A 17,413-nucleotide genomic window follows, 5' to 3' on the forward strand; every position below is an offset into this window, starting at 1 on the left:
GCCCGACTGTAAATAGGTCCATTTAATTTTGTCTGGCTTGCCATTCCAAATAAAATATTTTTTTAAATTCTCATATAATAAAAAAAAACTTCGCTAGGTGTAGGCAAAACCATAAGCAAATAGGTGAACTGTGATATAACTAAAGAGTTAATCAGGATGATTTTTCCACAAATAGAAATGTATTTACCTTTCCATGGTAGCAAGATCTTGTCTATTTTTGCTAACTATAAGGGCACAAGGCGAGATCAAGACACAGGAGGCAGATGGTTGGAGTTCATTATGTTTATTAACAATCCAAAAGGGGTAGGCAAGAGAATGTTCGTGAACAGGCAAAAGGTCAAACCCAGTTCAGAGATCCAGGGGTACAGAATGGCAGGCAGGCTCGAGGTCAGGTCAGGCAGAATGGTCAGGCAGGTGGGAATAGAGTCCAGAAAACAGGCAAAGGTCAAAACTGGGGGGGAACTAGTTCAAGAGAATAGAAAAGTAGGAGCACGGGAAAAACTTTCTGAGAAGTATTATTTACTGTTTTACGCCTAGAGTTACTATACATGATTTTAACCCATTTTCTCCAAAATTCTCCAAAATACTCCAGGCATTTATTTATAAACGTCAGTCATACTTTATCAGGCCGGGTTTCCCAGATTTTTCATGGTGTTCTATTGTTTCCAGTGCTTGCCTTATATTATCTCCAATGTATCGTCCATGTAAAAAAACCTGTCTTATTAGAATGAATAATGTCCGACAATACCTTTTAAATTCTATGCGGTATACATTTTTCTCTACATTTTTTCATCACAACACTGGGGCCTACAATTTTTTTTAAAAGGACTTGATCTTTATATTTCCCACTTGTATCCTGTTTCAGTAATAATGAAATTAGACCTTGTTGAGTGTCTGATAATCTACCATTTACATAGGAGTGGTTAAAACATGCTATACCTCAACTGGTATGTACACACTGCCATGTCTCTGACTTCGTCCCTATAAGGCTGTCTCATCATTGTCGGTGATCAGACCAACCACCGGTGTGTCATCAGCAAACGTAAAGAAGGTGTTAGAGTCGTGCTTGGCCACAGTTGTGGGTGAACAAGGAGTACAGGAGGAGACTAATTGCACGCATCCCTCAAGGGTCCCCGTATTGAGGATCAGCGAGGCAGATGTGTTGTTGCCTAACCTTACCACCTGGGGGTGGCCTGTCAGAAAGTCGGGGATCCAGTTGCAGAGGTATGTGTTTATAGTCCCAGAGTCCTTAGCTTAGTGATTAGCTTTGTGGGCACTATGGTGTTGAACACTGAGCTGTAGTCAATGAACAGCATTCTCACATAGGTGCTACTTTTGTACAGGTGCGATTGAGATTGCGTCATCTGTGAATCTGTTGGGTTTGTATTTGAATCAGAGTGGGTCTGGGGTTTCCTGGATGACGGTGTAGATGTGAGCCATCACCAGCCATTCAAAACACTCCATGGCTATCGACGTGAGTGCTACAGGGCGGTAGTCATTTAGGCAGATTACTTTCGCTTTCTTGGGCACAGGGACTATGGGGGTCTGTTTGAAACATGTCAGTTTTACAGTCTCCGGTTGAGGTTGAAAATGTCAGTGAAGTCACTTGCCAGTTGGTCCGGGCATGCTCTGAATACATGTCCTAGTAATCCGTCTGGCCCTGCGGCCTTGTGAATGTTGACCTGTTTAAAGGTCTTGCTGACATCGGTTACGAAGACAGTGATCACACAGTCATCCGGAACAGCTGGTGTTCTCATCACTTCCAGGCATCCCTTCCACAAGCAAACAAAGCAAGAGAAACAAAAACATACATTTAGCCGTCCATTCATCAGTTGGTGTGTGTAAGTGTGTGTAAGTGTGTGTGTTGCGGGGTTAAAGCTACAAACCCATAGGCTTGGCACTCTCATCCCTTCCAGGCTTTTCAGAGGAAGGGTGAACAATGAGGCAGTCATTCGAATGTAAGCAATGTCTGTGCTCTGGCAGCTTTCGTGGCCGGGATAAGTTATTTTCTCTTCGGTGCACAGCTTCAGGATAGTCCTCAATGAGGAAGATGTACATTCCCCTCAAGTTCTTGACTCATTCCAGAACCACTACCTTGTCCTTGAACCTCAGGAACTTGACGTCACGTGGGTCGGGCCGGTGGTGGGTTTTCCAGTATTTTGGGCGTGCTCCAACTCAATCTCCATCTTCAGTTTCTTCAAGATCTTTTCCCTCACTTTGTCCACCATCCAGGTCTCATGTGGAGATTGTCCCTCGAGATAATCTGATTTATTTGTCGTTGTTATCATGGATTCACATACAGAACTTATGTCCTCTCAATGATTTACAGACTGTCTTCTTGCCGTTTTCCTGTATAAACTCATTGAGCGGACCCTGGGAGAACTGCAAACTGTTCTTCAAGTCCTGGACCTCTCTGGTCAGGTCGTCCATTTTTTAAAATTAGTTTATTCCACCAGTATTTGGACACAACAGTTGAAGCTATTTTCTTGTTGTAACAACTGCTTGTAGAACTGCGATAATGACGCCACTGTCCTCCACGGTACTCCCACCGGCTTTGGTCTTTGTCATGGTAGCAACGTAGGCTACGCTGTTACTCCCCACAATTCCAGACAGGGCAGGTCACAGCGAAGATGGGAACAGCAACAAACAGTAGGGATCTAGAGAGCCACAAGCCCGGGAAAATCCGCGCTCGAAGCCACAAGGGCTAACCACGTCTCAGGCTGCATTCAAGCCCTCAAGGAAACCCTGCTTGCTTTATAGACAGCCACACCTCGGACCGAATGATCCGCGAACAGACCACAGCCGTCCCAGCATCTGATGCCAACGGTGCAGCGGGATCCAAAATCAAAAGGTATCTAGCTAGTAACCAAATTTTTTCCAATAGAACACTTTCAGTTCAGACACTTCCATAACAACATACCAAGTGCTGCCTCATTCCACAGTCAACAGGAAATTATGTGATTAATGGACTGCATCAAGCTTGTGAATGGTAAATAATGTATTGTGTAATTTTGGAGTCACTTTTATTGTAAATAAGAATGGAATATGTTTCTAAACACTTCAGCATTAATGTGGATGCTACCACGATTACAGATAACACTGAATTAATCATGAATAATGATTAGTGAGAAAGACACACAAATATCATATTCCCTCCAAAATGCTAACCTCTCATGTGATTGTAATGGTGAGAGGTCAGCATGTCTTGGTGGTATGCTATTTGTGCATCTGTAACTTTCTCACTCATCATTATTCACGATTCATTCACCTCATGGAGTACAGAGCCAAAAGAAAAAATGCTTCACTGTCCATGCCCTCATTGTAAATCTATTAAGCACTGTGCCGATAAGTCTTCAATCTATTAAATTCATATTTGAATATGTTTGTTTCCTCTTGCATTCTGCAACAATTAAGTAATGTCAACAACCCTCACAGAACAAGTCCATATAATGTTAAATGTATATATTTTGTCTGTTTAAGTAAGCATTTTGAGTCAAAAGCAAATGAACATCAACAAATTCAGTACACTGCACACTGTCATTCATCTTTATTGATCATCTATTGTATACATTTTGTGTAAACAGATGGATGTTCAAGACTCAGTGAACCACTCTGGTTGTTGCTCTATTGGTACAGAGTTTATAAGGCTGTGAGATCACAGTTCAGTGTGCAGTAGAAGCTTGGCTTTTTTCATGTTCTTGGCCACTATGGAGAGAGGGACAAGAAGCTTGGGTAATAATCTGTTTACCTGGGAAGTGGTCAATTCCATTTCATGTCAGGAAGAGATTTGGGAATTGACTGAAGTTAAATGGCCCAACCTTGCTTTATGTTGTTCTGATAGTAGTGGACCAAGCAATTAATTTTTTTACACTTTGAGCCATTAGTCGCTAAGAACTGTCCTTATACATTCTCATTATTTTGCAGTTGCATCTCCCAAATCTCTCCTCTCAACTAGTTAGTGAATTAGGTGAAGGGGTGGAAAACGTGTGTGTGTGTGTGTGTGTGTGTGTGTGTGTGTGTGTGTGTGTGTGTGTGTGTGTGTGTGTGTGTGAAGGAGGCAACAGAAGGATATCTGACTCTCATAGGACCTCATTAGGGAAGAAGAGGGACACTCACAGTATGGGATGTCGCTTGGCTTGTAGGTGTACAGGCGATTACTGTACTTCCCAACAAGGTCTAAACGCACAGTCATGGATGGATCTGTGGGCGGAGAGATATTTTGGAGGACTTTGCCAACGCTTCAAAACATAATACATCATTATGTAGGTATAACTACATTGTAATGCTTTATTCATACTATTCCATTTTTAACACTATGACGACCCATAAATGACATTGATCCCTTGATCAAGACCCACACATGTACTGTAAGTTATTTGGTGGTTCTTAGGCAAATTGCTACTGATTAAAATAAATGTATGCGAGGCACTGAATACAGTTACATCAAAGATCTCACAGCAAGCGTTGGACCTGAGTGATGTGTTGGGGATTCAGAATAAGTGGTGGTTTATTTCCTAAGTGAGATGGCATGGTAGAAGAAGAGGCCCACCAACAAACATGATTCTTGGAACATAGTTGCCATCTGCTGCCAGATTCGTGTCTGTAGTCTCATGCTGAAAAAGAAATAAAAATGACATCAAAATGTAAATTTCTAATCAACTATCATCTATTTAACATCTACATTCAAGCATTTACCTCCAAGTGATGACATAATGAAATGCATGATGCAATGTACAATATGTGATTGGGATATGGTTACAACCATATCATTTCATTGCTTCCATTGCGTATATGTTGATTTTGTTTTGTTTGATGATCAATTACCATCAAATTGAGCATAACAAAATCCTTTTGGGCCATTTTCTGTACTGTTTTATCCACAGCAAACGCCTTCTTCAGAGCTGTGGAGGGAAATGTGACAGAATGATAATCAGTGAGAACCTCACCTTTAACTTCAACACACTTTATCCTCAGAGTGGAATTTGTATGCATTGCTATTCTTTTGTCATACAAGCCTTGACAAATGATAATGTCTAAAGAAATGTTGATACCACGAGTCCAACTGTAAGGCAACAAAGACCTTGGTTGGTCCCTTGGTTAGATGAAGTACAGTACCAGTCAAAGTTTGGACACACCTAGTCATTCAAGGATTTTTCTTTATTTTTACTATTTTCTACGTTGCAGAATAATAGTTCAAGACATTAAAACTATGAAATAACACATATGGAAACATTTAGTAACCCCCAAAAATGTTAAACAAATCAAAATATATTATTTATTTTTGAGATTCTTCAAATAAAAACAGTCTTGAAGGAGTTCCCACATATGCCGAGCACTTTTTGCCTGCTTTTCCTTCACTCTGCGGTCCAACTCATTCCAAATCATCTCAATTTGGTTGAGGTCAGGTGATTGTGGAGACCAGGTCATGTGACGCAGCACTACATCACTCTCCTTCTTGGTCAAATAGTCCTTACACATCATGAAGGTGTGTTTTGGGTCATTGTCCTGTTGAAAACAAATGATAGTCCCACTACGCACAAACCAGATGCGATAGCGTATCGCTGCAGAATGCTGCGGTAGCCATGCTGATTATGTGTGCCTTGAATTCTAAATAAATCACAAACCGTGTCACCAGCAAAGCACCCCCACACCATCCATGCTTCACGGTGGGAACCACACATGCGGAGATGATCCATTCACCTACTCTACATCTCACAAAGACACGGCAGTTGGAACAAAAAATCTTAACTTTAGACTAATCAGACCAAAGGACAGATTTCCACCGGTCTAATGTCCATTGATCATGTTTCTTGGCCCAAGCAAGTCTTTTCTTATTATTGATGTTCTTCAGTAGTGGTTTCTTTCCAGCAATTTGACCATGAAGGCCCGATTCACTCAGTCTCCTCTGAACAATTTAACCAAATAGGTCTCTATTTTGTATACCACACCTACCTTGTCACAACACAACTGATAGGCTCAAACGCATTAAGAAGGAAAATAATTCTACAAATTAACTTTGAACAAGGCACACCTGTTAATTGAAATGCATTCCGGGTGACTACCTCATGAGGCTGTTTGAGAGAATGCCAAGAGTGAGCAGCTATCATCAAGGAAAGGGGTGGCTACTTTGAAGAATCTCAAATATAAAATATATTTTGATTTGTTTAACACTTTTTTGGTTACTACACAATTCCAAATGTGTTATTTCATAGTTTTGATGTCTTCACTATATTATTCTACAATGTAAAAAATAAAGAAAAATCCTTGAATGACTAGGTGTGTCTAAACTTTTGACTGGTACTCTGTGTGAGTATGAAAGCACAGCAGTATTACCTTGGCTATGAGGACAATCCTCCATGTGATGAATGACCATCAGAGGCTTCTTACTGTGGGAACATGAGGACACAGACAAAACAAGAACACATTCCACTGCAGAATAAGTAGTGGGTGGATGTGCTTACAGAGAAGTACAACATCTCTGGGATTGTACCAAACTTAAGTCCCTAGTGTCATTATGGAGATAAGAAAAGAAATAGGCTTGTATGTCCCAAATGGCAACCTATTTCCTATTCTGTGCACTACTTTTGATAGCGCCCTGGTCAAAAGTAGTGCACTGTCTCGTGAATATGGTGCCTGTGCCATTTTGGGATGCAACCATATAATAAATATGAGGATTTCCGTTACAGTTTGATTAGTTTAATTGGACATATTGAATTAATGGGGCGCATTGATATGTGATTCTCACCTAGTTCTCTTAAGATGAATGCGCCAACTGTAAGTCACTCTGGATAAAAGTGCCTGATAATTGACTGAAATGTCAATTGTAATATAATAATTGTGAGGATATGGCTGAAACATAAGCAGATAGCTTTAATAAAATGTTTTACTCTCAGACATTTGAAAGACTGCTCTAATTGTCAAACATATGCCACTAACCAAACAACACAATTGCAATTTGATTTCTTGTTGTGTATTTGGTCTAATATTGTTTTACCTTTCTTTCATTGTCATCAGGGCTTCCTCATAGGTCTTGACCCAGGCAATGTAATCTCCCCATCCTGAGACAAAATTGAGGATGGAAATCAGAACGAAGGATTTGGTGTTAATGTAATGGGGATGGAGAACTGTTTTCGTACACTCAGAAAAAAAGGTGCTTTCTACAACATGAAAGAGTTATTCAGCTGTCCCCATAGGAGAACCCTTTGAACAATCATTTTTTTGTTCCAGGTAGAATCCTTTTGGTTCTATGTAGAACCCTTTCCACAGTGGGTTCTATGTGGAACTCAAAAGGGTTCTACCTGGAACCAAAAAGGGTTCTCCTATGGAGACAGCTGAAGAGCCCTTTTTTTTTGAGTGTAGTAAATTCAAATAGACGTTAGGGGTGGGGTGAGGATACATTGTGACATAATTCTTACCTCTTGAGAGAGTTTGAGGGCCTTTCCTTGTTTTCTTCTGTAGGGAAACTTCCATACAGGTGACAAAGAGCAATGCAAAGAGAGACCAGCGATACATGGTTGTCATCCGTTCTGAGGTAGAGAGAAGAGGAGGCAGTCAAGTCAAACTGCTGAAAAATACTTATATGTAGTTCTTATGTTTATTATTTATTTAGTAAACCTTTATTTGACCAATGAGTCATACTGAGACCAAGGTCTCTTTTACAGATGAGCCCTGAATTACATGCATTACAGAAAATGCACACATCAAAATAGCAAATACAAATTGCAAGCAGAAAGAAAAACACGGTCATAAAATGAACTGCCCTAGAGGCACCAGAACATCAAATTTAAGAACATTTTAAAGGTCATTCCTCAAATAAGGTGCAAGAGAACTAAAAGCTGATTTACCTAACTCAGTAGAGACCAAAGGAATTTCTTAAGTTAGCCATCCCTGCAACCGGGTGTGGTAACTCGTATGTCTGAAGTTTAGTAATGATGTTAGGTATGGATCGACTTTTTGTAAAAAGGGCTTTTATAAATGAAAACGTAGCAATGTATCTCTAGCCTTGACCATATAAAAGCCAAGTGCCATAAAAAGGAACCCCTTCCAAGAAACACCTGCCTTGTGCCAAATAGGGGTAGGCCTATTTAAATACAAGTGCCTAAATGAATAGTAGCGATATTCGTCTGCTTACTAAAACAGGCCAAACCTGTTTGGTTATGTGTGCCACATTTCCTCAAACTACTCCTTTTCTCGATTATGGCATTTGTCATTTGTCTATTAGTATTTTTTTTATTCTAAAATGAAACCATGTACAAGTATTTTAGAGTTTGCACAGATCATATTGATGTGTGCGTAACTTCAAACAACCGATTTTGGTGTCAGTCTGTTTCTTCTTCGGCCAAATTGCCAAAGGCAAAATTAAAGTTTAACATGATTGAATGTTGACAGAGATAGGCCTGTACACCAACCAGGTTATTCAAATGCTGCATCAAGTCAACACAATAATATTACAAGTTTACACTAAGAAATGTTCAATGATTTTGATATCTTACCTATTGCACAGGCAGAGGAGTGTCTGCAACCTATCTCCAAGCTGACAGTAACTTGGTTTTGATTTGGAGTTATTTTTATAGACAACAGAACTCACCAAACAGGTATGGGAAGCCAGGCCTATCCAATTATTTTTTTTTTAAATTCTCTCTACTTGTTCAGTGTTCCAAACAGGACATTTTTCTTTTTGCCTAAACACTTAAACACCATCAGACTTCATAGAAAGCAGTGCACTGGTTTAGTCATATTTGATCAAATATAACTGAAGAGATGAACTGGAATGACATTCACTCTCATGGAATGGGTTGCCAATAATAATTACCTGAAAGCCACATCCCCAATAAGCCAACCTCTTAAGGATATAGGCGGGACGCAAATGTCTTAACTGGCCAATATGACTGCAAGGAGGCATATATCACAGTGCTTCTATGGTTATATACTGTACACCATGGCACTGCCTATTTCATTTGTAAATTTAGCAAACAAGACAACTGAAAATCCAGTGTGTCACAGTCAGCACACCTACATATTTTCCCAGTCGTAGCTCATTTGTCCCGAGTTCACAGTTGTCTTGAACTCACTAAAGTCAGATATTAGAGTTCCTAGTTAAGTTGTTTTGAGCACGTCACAAATCATGCTTCATTGACAGCATGGCCAATGTTGAATGTTTATAATTTAAACTAGGAAAAGAGACCCTTAATGTTAGACTTGGGACCACACCGCCACAGCCACACCACTGAATAGCAGGCTAGTGATTGCTTTGCAATGCTTGCAGTTAGCCACTGATTCCTTCCAAACCACTCATTGTTGAATTTGCTATTTCCAACTTGTGTAATGTTTATGTGTAATATTTATGTCCAATGGCAGATGAGCACTGATACATTTTATCTATACGTTCTCTTCATTATTTATCTTCACATGACAAGGATTAAAAAGGATTTGCCAGTAGATTGTCGACGTGATTCATGATGATGACTGCTAGCTAAGATTTTGAAAGTATGATGTTGACATGACAGAAAGTGATTTGATATAATTTTATCTGTGGCCAATGACCTTGAGCCTTTTTGGATCAACACTTCTAATGTAACTCTATTGCAGAACCCAAGGGGCTAGATTTTCTTTTTTTTTTGGTCGACCCTTCGACTTGTTGGTGACGTAGTGTCCCTATGAGTGACAGAACACTGGGCCAATCACGGAGCAACACTCTGTATTTTCTGCTGGCTTGCCCCACCACAGAAAGCACTGTGTTAGGCTGAAACACCTGCTTTTTGGAGCTGCCTTACATCAAGAAAACAAAAAAGAGACCATGTTTGTATGTGGCTTTATTAACTAAATGATATATATATATATATATATATATATATATATTTACATTGTTTGCAAACTGATACGTGACATGTATTAATGCCAAAATAACATGCAAAACAGGCATGCATGCTAAAAATGTGGGGCTCAAAAGCCACACCTGCCCTGAATTACGGGTCGCCAGTGCACATGACATCCCGGCAACTTTGAGAAAAAACACTTTATATCGGAGTTGTCCCGTCCCCACTTGGGGCAGGGACGCAAGCATCTCGCCATTATATCCAGTATCTCTGATTTAGCACAAGCGCATTTCAGATGAATGCTGCATTGTGGGATTGGATGCTATTGACATAGCGACAGGATTGTTGATTGAAGAACAGTCTTGTTTTCATCAATAACTTTGGGGAATTTGTCATTTCAGCAGCTGCCATGAACGGGTCAGTGGCCAAAAAGACCCAAGACACTTTAGGGAGAGTTATAAAGAAACCGCCGCTTACTGAAAAACTGCTCAGCAAACCGCCGTTTAGGTATCTGCACGACATATTCAGTGAGGTGAGTGATTAGCTAACATTGGCTACGAGCTACAAAGAGTTCTTGCTAGTTAGATTGGATTTGATAGCTAGCTACCATTTGTCCCCTGCTAAAACCAGCCAACTAACCTTTCAGCATTGAGACTGAGGCATGATAATTAGCCAATTTATATAACAGTAGCTAGCCATCAATCAGATTTTTTTTCGTTGCTAGGCACTCCTGTCTGCTTGTTTTACTAAACAAAACCAAGTCGCGGCGCCGGGAAATGTGACTTTTCACTGTATCTATGACAAAAATATGAAATTATTTGCTAACTGTTTGGCTATTTACTCATGAAAAGGTAAAAAACATTATCCTCCAACAAATTACATTTCTGCCCCAGCACTAGTTAACTCTAGTTAACATTTACTAGTTAGTTAGCAGGTACAGTTACATTTTTTGTCACCGAAGTTTTGTGAGGTTGTCATCCCTGTTATGAAATGAGACCTCCCAACCTTCTATTCTAGGTGACGGTCAATGAGCGTATCCCTAAATGCAGCTGGATTGCTTGTTTGAATTGGGCTCTTCCCTAACTAACTCGTTAGGATGGCAACATGAAGGCATGGCACTGTGGAAGGGTGGTGCTTGTTATGCTTGCTTGTTATAGCCAAATAATATAAAAAGGAGGCCGCTGATCATGGTTCTAAATCCATTGTAATTTGTACTTGACATAACAAGTATCATGAATGCAGGCAGGGACATGCCCTCATAAATGGTGCCTTCAAAAGTATTTACACCCTTAGACTTTTCCCAAATGTTGCCTGCATTTCAAATAGATTACAGTTTCACTGGTCTACACACCAAACCATATAATCTCCAAGTGTTTTTATTTTTTTCTGTTCTTGATTCATGTATTCAACCCTTTTGTTATGGCAAGCTTAAATATGTTCAAGAGTAAACATTTGCTTAATAAATTGCATTGACTCACTCTTTGTGCAATAATGGTGTTTGACATGATTTTTGAATGACTACCTCATCTCTGTACCCCACACATACAATTATTTGTAAGGTCCCTCAGTCAAGCAGTGAATTTAACAGATTCAACCACAAAGACGAGAGGTTTTCAATTGGCTCGCAAAGAAGGGCACCTTTTGGTAGATGGGCTAAAACAAATCTGACATTGAATATCCCTTTTGGCATGGTGAAGTTATTTATTACATTTTGGATGATCACTACAAAGATCAGGATGTCCTTCCTAAATCAGTTGCCGGAGAGGAAGGAAACCACTCAGGGATTTCACCATGAGGCCAATGGGGACTTTAAAACAGTTAGAGTTTAATGGCTGTGATATAAGAAAATTGAGGATGGATCAACAACATTGTAGTTATGTCACAATACTAACCTAATTGACAGAGTGAAAAGAAGGAAGCCTGCACAGAATAAAAATATCGCAAAACATGCATCTGGTTTTCAGCAAGGTACTAAAGTAATAATGCAAAAAATGTGTCAAAGCAACTTTTTGTCCTGAATACGAAATGTTTTATGTTTCGGGGAAAACCAATACAACACATTACGGAGTACCACTCTCCATATTTTCAAACATAGTGGGGGCTGCATCATGTAATGGTTATGCTTGTAATCGTTAAGGACTGGGGAGTTTTTCAGGATAAAAAATAAACTTAATGGAGCTAAGCACAGGCAAAATCCTAGAGGAAATCCAGGTTGTCTGCTTTCCACCAGACACTGGGAGATTAATTCACATTTCAGCAGGACAATATCCTAAAACACAAGGCCAAATCTACATTTGGGTTTCTTACCGAGAAGACATTGAATATTCCTGAGTGGCCTTGTTTTAGTTTTGACCTAGATTTTCAAGTAGATTTTAGGCAAAACCTGAAAATGGTTGTCTATTAATGATCAACAACCAATTTGACAGAACTTGAAGAAATTTGAAAAGAATAATGGGCAAATGTTGCACACCAGGAGTGTAAAAGCGACTTACCCAGAAAGACTCCCAGGTGTCAAATGTGCTTCTACAAAGTATTAACCGAGGGGTGTGAATACTTATGTAAATTACATATTTCTGTGTTATATATATATATATTTTTTTTAATGTCTAAAAACATGTTTTCACTTTGCCATTATGGGCTATTGTGTGTGTGTGTGTGTGTGTGTAGGTGGATGAGAAAACAAATTGAAATAATTTTGAATTCAGGCTGTAACACATCAAAATGTGGAATAAGTCAAGGGGTATGATTCATTCTGGAAGCACTGTACGAACATAGGGTGTTATGCTTTGAGAATGGCTTCCTCGCTAGAAGGTTTGCCAGTGGCTGGGTCTGTGCAGGCTATACCAGGCCCAGGCTCAGCGAAGATTATCCAGGCAGAGCAGACTGACAGATCCACCTGCACAAGACTACAACATCTTCTGGACACAACACACTCTCTGAGCAAGTCTGACTTAAAGGTCATTCAGGTTGCTTTTGGCCACTGCTGTTCCCACGAGCAGCAGAGCTGAGTACAGTCTTAATCCCATTCAATTGGTAGTCTCTCTCTCTCCTCCTCCAGTGAAGTTTCTCACCTTTCAGTGTATGCTCATGCATATTTGATAAGTGTGTTTGCGTGGATGACGCAATTGACCCTTCGCAAAGCCCCACCTCAGAATTTAGGGCACCAATCTTAGTGTTCCAATGGATAGCAACTGTTGTTGAGTCCGACGTCTCGGACAAGCTCATGTTTAAATCGCATTAAAGATATTTTAGTGATTCGATTTTTAATTATAGGACCCTTTTAGGACAATGCAAAAACGTCCCTTTTTCAGGACCCTGTGTTTCAAAGATAATTTGTAAAAATCCAAATAACTTCACAGACCTTCATTGTAAAGGGTTTAAACACTGTTTCCCATGCTTGTTCAATGAACCATGAACAATTAATGAACATGCACGTGTGGAACGGTCTTTAAGACACTAACAGCTTGCAGACGATAGGCAATTAGTGTCCTAAGTTTTCATAACTGTGACCTTAGAGGCTTTTCTTCTGACTCTGAAAAACACCAACAAAAAAGATGCCCAGGGTCCCTGCTCATCTGCGTGAACGTGCCTTTGGCATGCTGCAAGGAGGCATGAGGACTGCGGGTGTGGCCAGGGCAATAAATTGCAATGTGTGTACTGTGAGACGCCTAAGACTTCGCTACATGGAGACAGGATGGGCAGCTGATCGTCCTCGCAGTGGCAGACCACGTGTAACAACACCTGCACAGGATCGGTACATCCGAACATCACACCTGTGGGACAGGTACAGGATGGAAACAATTGCCTGAGTTACACCAGGAATGCACAATCGCTCCATCAGTGCTCAGACTGTCTGCAATAGGCTGAGAGAGGCTGGACTGAGGGCAACAACGTCGCCTATGGGCACAAACTACTGTCGCTGGACCAGACAGTATTGGCAAAATGTGCTCTTCACTAATCGTGTCGTGTTTTTTTTGTCTCACCAGGGGTGATGGTTGGATTCGCATTTATCGTCGTAGGAATGAGCGTTACACTGAGGCCTGTACTCTGGAGCAGGATCGATTTGGAGGTGGATGGTCCGTCATGGTCTGGGGCGGTGTGTCACCGCATCATTGGACTGAGCTTGTTGTCATTTGCAGGCAATCTCGACCCTGTGCGTTACAGGGAAGGCATCCTCTTCCCTCATGTGGTACCCTTCCTGCAGGCTCATCCTGACATGACCCTCCAGCATGACAATGCCACCAGCCATACTGCTTGTTCTGTGTGTGATTTCCTGCAAGACAGGAATGTCAATGTTCTGCCATTGCCAGTGAAGAACCCGGATCTCAATCCCATTGAGCACGTCTGGGACCTGTTGGATCGGAGGGTGAGGGCTAGGTCCATTCTCCCCAGAAATGTCTGGGAACTCGCAGGTGCCTTGATGGAAGACTGTGGTAACATCTAACAGCAAGACCTGGCAAATCTGGTGCAGTCCATGAGGAGGAGATGCACTGCAGTACTTAGTATCTGGTGTGGCCACCAGCTGCATTGACTCTTACTTTCGATTTTGACCTCCCCTTTGTTCAGGGACACATTATCCCATTTCTGTTAGTCACATGTCTGTGGAACTTGTTATGTCTCAGTTGTTGAATCTTATGTTCATACAAATATTTATTTAAGTATATTTCGTTAATAGTTAAGTTTGCTGAAAATAAATGCAGATGACAGTGAGGATTCTTCTATTTTTTGCTGTTTATAAAACCTATATTTACAAGTCAAATGTTTGGACACCTCATTCCAGGGTTTTTCTTTATTTTTACTGTTTTCTACATTATAGATACTATTGAAGACATCAGAAATATTAAATAACGGTGTATGGAATCATGTTGTAACCAAAAAAGTGTTTAACAAATGAAAATATATTTTATGTGTAGATATTTATTTATTTAATCCATTTTTAGAACAAGGCTGCAACTAAACAAAACGTGGGAAAGGGAAGGGGTGTCTCCTATATCTAGGAGATATAAGAAAGTTCAGGAAATATATATATATTTTTGACATATTTCACCCCTTATTTTTGTTGCCACAAAACTACCTCCATACTTTCAATTGTTTGTATGGGTTACCTTCAGATGAGTACCTTGACACTTGTGGCGGTCGTAGAGCAAAACGGAGAACACAATCATGTTAGTTTATAGCTTAAACAGCTTGAACAGACATTTTCGTGAAGAACGATTTTTGGGATGTCTCATGGTCTGACAAACGCCACTATAGCTCACCCGCCTTCCACCGCATATGTGGAAGGCCGACATAGGCGGATGCAATGGATTGAGCCGCAGCCCCTGCAAAACATATACATTTCTAGCTTAAACTGTTGGATTTGAGATTTTTTTTATTTTGTTACTTAGATTGACGCATGTGTGCGTCAATAGCCTCTTAAGGATTAATGTAACTTGTTTTCTCAATTTATTTTAGCGAGCTAATTTAGCGGTGTTATGACTACAACTCCCATCTGCTGCTGGTTATAGCTTTGACTGCATGCTGACAGTGAATTAAGTCAGCTATTTAGTGGCTAGCTACACTACAAACATTTAACAGGTTCCTGTGAAGCAATGACACAGGTGCATAAAGATGAGTGTCCCCATGTACTCACCACATGCTATGTTTGATGCTCAAAAAAATAAAGGGATCACTAAAATAACACATCCTAGATCTGAATGAATGAAATATTCTCATTAAATACTTTTTTCTTTACATAGTTGAATGTGCTGACAACAAAATCACACAAATTATCAATGGAAATCAAATGTATCAACCCATGGAGGTCTGGATTTGGAGTCACACTCAAAATTAAAGTGTAAAACCACATTACAGGCTGATCCAACCTTGATGTAATGTTCTTAAAACAAGTCAAAATGAGACTCAGTAGTGTGTGTGTGGCCTCCGTGCCTGTATGACCTCCCTACAACGCCTGGGCATGCTCCTGATGAGGTGGCAGATGGTCTCCTGAGGGATCTCCTCCCAGACCTGGACTAAAGCATCCGCCAACTCCTGGACAGTCTGTGGTGCAACGTGGCGTTGGTGGATGGAGCGAGACATGATGTCCCAGATGTGCTCAATTGGATTCAGGTCTGGGGAATGGGCGGACCAGTCCATAGCATCAATGCCTTCCTCTTGCAGGAACTGCTGACACACTCCAGCCACATGAGGTCTAGCATTGTCTTGCATTAGGAGGAACCCAGGGCCAACCGCACCAGCATATGGTCTCACGAGGGGTCTGAGGATCTCATCTCTGTACCTAATGGCAGTCAGGCTACCTCTGGCGAGCACATGGAGGGCTGTGCAGCCCCCCAAAGAAATGCCACCCCACACCATGACTGACCCACCGCCAAACCGGTCATGCTGGAGGATGTTGCAGGCAGCAGAACGTTCTCCACGGCGTCTCCAGACTGTCATGACTGTCACGTGCTCAGTGTGAACCTGCTTTCATCTGTGAAGAGCACAGGGCGCCAGTGGCAAATTTGCCAATCTTGGTGTTCTTTGGCAAATGCCAAACGTCCTACACTCGTGTTGGGCTGTAAGCACAACCCCCACCTGTGGATGTCGGGCCCTAATACCACCCTCATGGAGTCTGTTTCTGACCGTTTGAGCAGACACAAGCTCATTTGTGGCCTGCTGGCGGTCATTTTGCAGGGCTCTGGCAGTGCTCCTCCTTGCACAAAGGCGGAGGTAGCGGTCCTGCTGCTGGGTTGTTGCCCTCCTACAGCCTCCTCCAAGTCTCCTGATGTACTGCTCTGTCTCCTGGTAGCCTCCATGCTCTGGACACTACGCTGACAGACACAGCAAACCACCTTGCCACAGCTCGCATTTATGTGCCATCCTGGATGAGCTGCACTACCTGAGCCACTTGTGTGGGTTGTAGACTCCGTCTCACGCTACCACTAGAGTGAAAGCACAGCCAGCATTCAAAAGTGACCAAAACATCAGCCAGGAAGCATAGGAACTGAGAAGTGATCTGTGGTTGCCACCTGCAGAACTACTCCTTTATTGGGGGTGTCTTGCTAATTGCCTATAATTTCCACCTGTTGTCTATTCCATTTGCACAACAGCATGTGAAATGTATTGTCAATCAGTGTTGCTTCCTAAGTGGACAGTTTGATTTCACAGAAGTGTGATTGACTTGGAGTTACATTGTGTTGTTTAAGTGTTCCCTTTTACTTTACTTTTATTACTCTAGCTCCAAGACGGCGGCAATTTGAAGAAACGCAGATTGTGCTGATTTACTGGCACATTGAGCCATGTTGCGGGCCGTAGTTTAAGATCTCTGTGGGTAGTGTTCAAAAACAATGCCATCAGTATTCTTCCGTCTTCATGCAACTTCCCCAATGTATTGACAGCCCAGGAGTTTCCTGATTAGCAAGGGGTCATTTGTGTTTAATAGAAACACAGTTTGAGATCATTGTGAGGGGATTTTTCCAGTGTTTGATTGGGAAATTGAGCTTCCTGTGGAAATGTTGTCAGAGGTTGCAACAGTAAACAAGGGGACTGGGGCTTAGCAAAGGGTTAGTTACTGACCACTGAATTTAGCATACGTGTATTGAATATAACTTAACTGACTA

General features: G+C 41.2%; 2 protein-coding genes across 8 annotated transcripts in view; one reads left to right on the forward strand and one right to left on the reverse strand.

Moving 5' to 3' along the window:
* Positions 1–3,532: 3,532 nt before the first annotated feature.
* On the reverse strand, positions 3,533–8,560 carry LOC135521196 (anterior gradient protein 3-like). The gene is made up of 8 exons (XM_064947125.1): positions 8,493–8,560; positions 7,416–7,526; positions 6,995–7,058; positions 6,334–6,386; positions 4,825–4,901; positions 4,550–4,613; positions 4,117–4,200; positions 3,533–3,705 (listed from the first exon to the last, which is right to left on the reverse strand). The coding sequence occupies exons 2-8, from the start codon at positions 7,519–7,521 to the stop codon at positions 3,656–3,658; spliced, it is 498 nt and encodes a 165-aa protein (XP_064803197.1). The 5' UTR covers positions 7,522–7,526; positions 8,493–8,560; the 3' UTR covers positions 3,533–3,655.
* A 1,479-nt stretch (positions 8,561–10,039) lies between these two features.
* Positions 10,040–17,413, forward strand: part of LOC135519806 (TRAF3-interacting protein 1-like) — a 46,558-nt gene continuing 39,184 nt past the window's right edge. For 6 of the 7 annotated variants that reach the window (XR_010452315.1, XR_010452316.1, XM_064945015.1 and 3 more), the window contains exon 1: positions 10,040–10,347. Coding sequence is in view for 5 of the 7 variants with exons in the window: in XM_064945015.1 (XP_064801087.1) it covers positions 10,225–10,347 (123 nt within the window). In the remaining 2 variants the exon portion in view is untranslated. The remainder of the gene's footprint in view (positions 10,348–17,413) is intronic. The other variant, XM_064945018.1, reaches the window with a different exon arrangement.

This window comes from Oncorhynchus masou, chromosome 29 (genome assembly GCF_036934945.1).
Source record: "Oncorhynchus masou masou isolate Uvic2021 chromosome 29, UVic_Omas_1.1, whole genome shotgun sequence".
Lineage (NCBI taxonomy): Eukaryota > Metazoa > Chordata > Actinopteri > Salmoniformes > Salmonidae > Oncorhynchus > Oncorhynchus masou.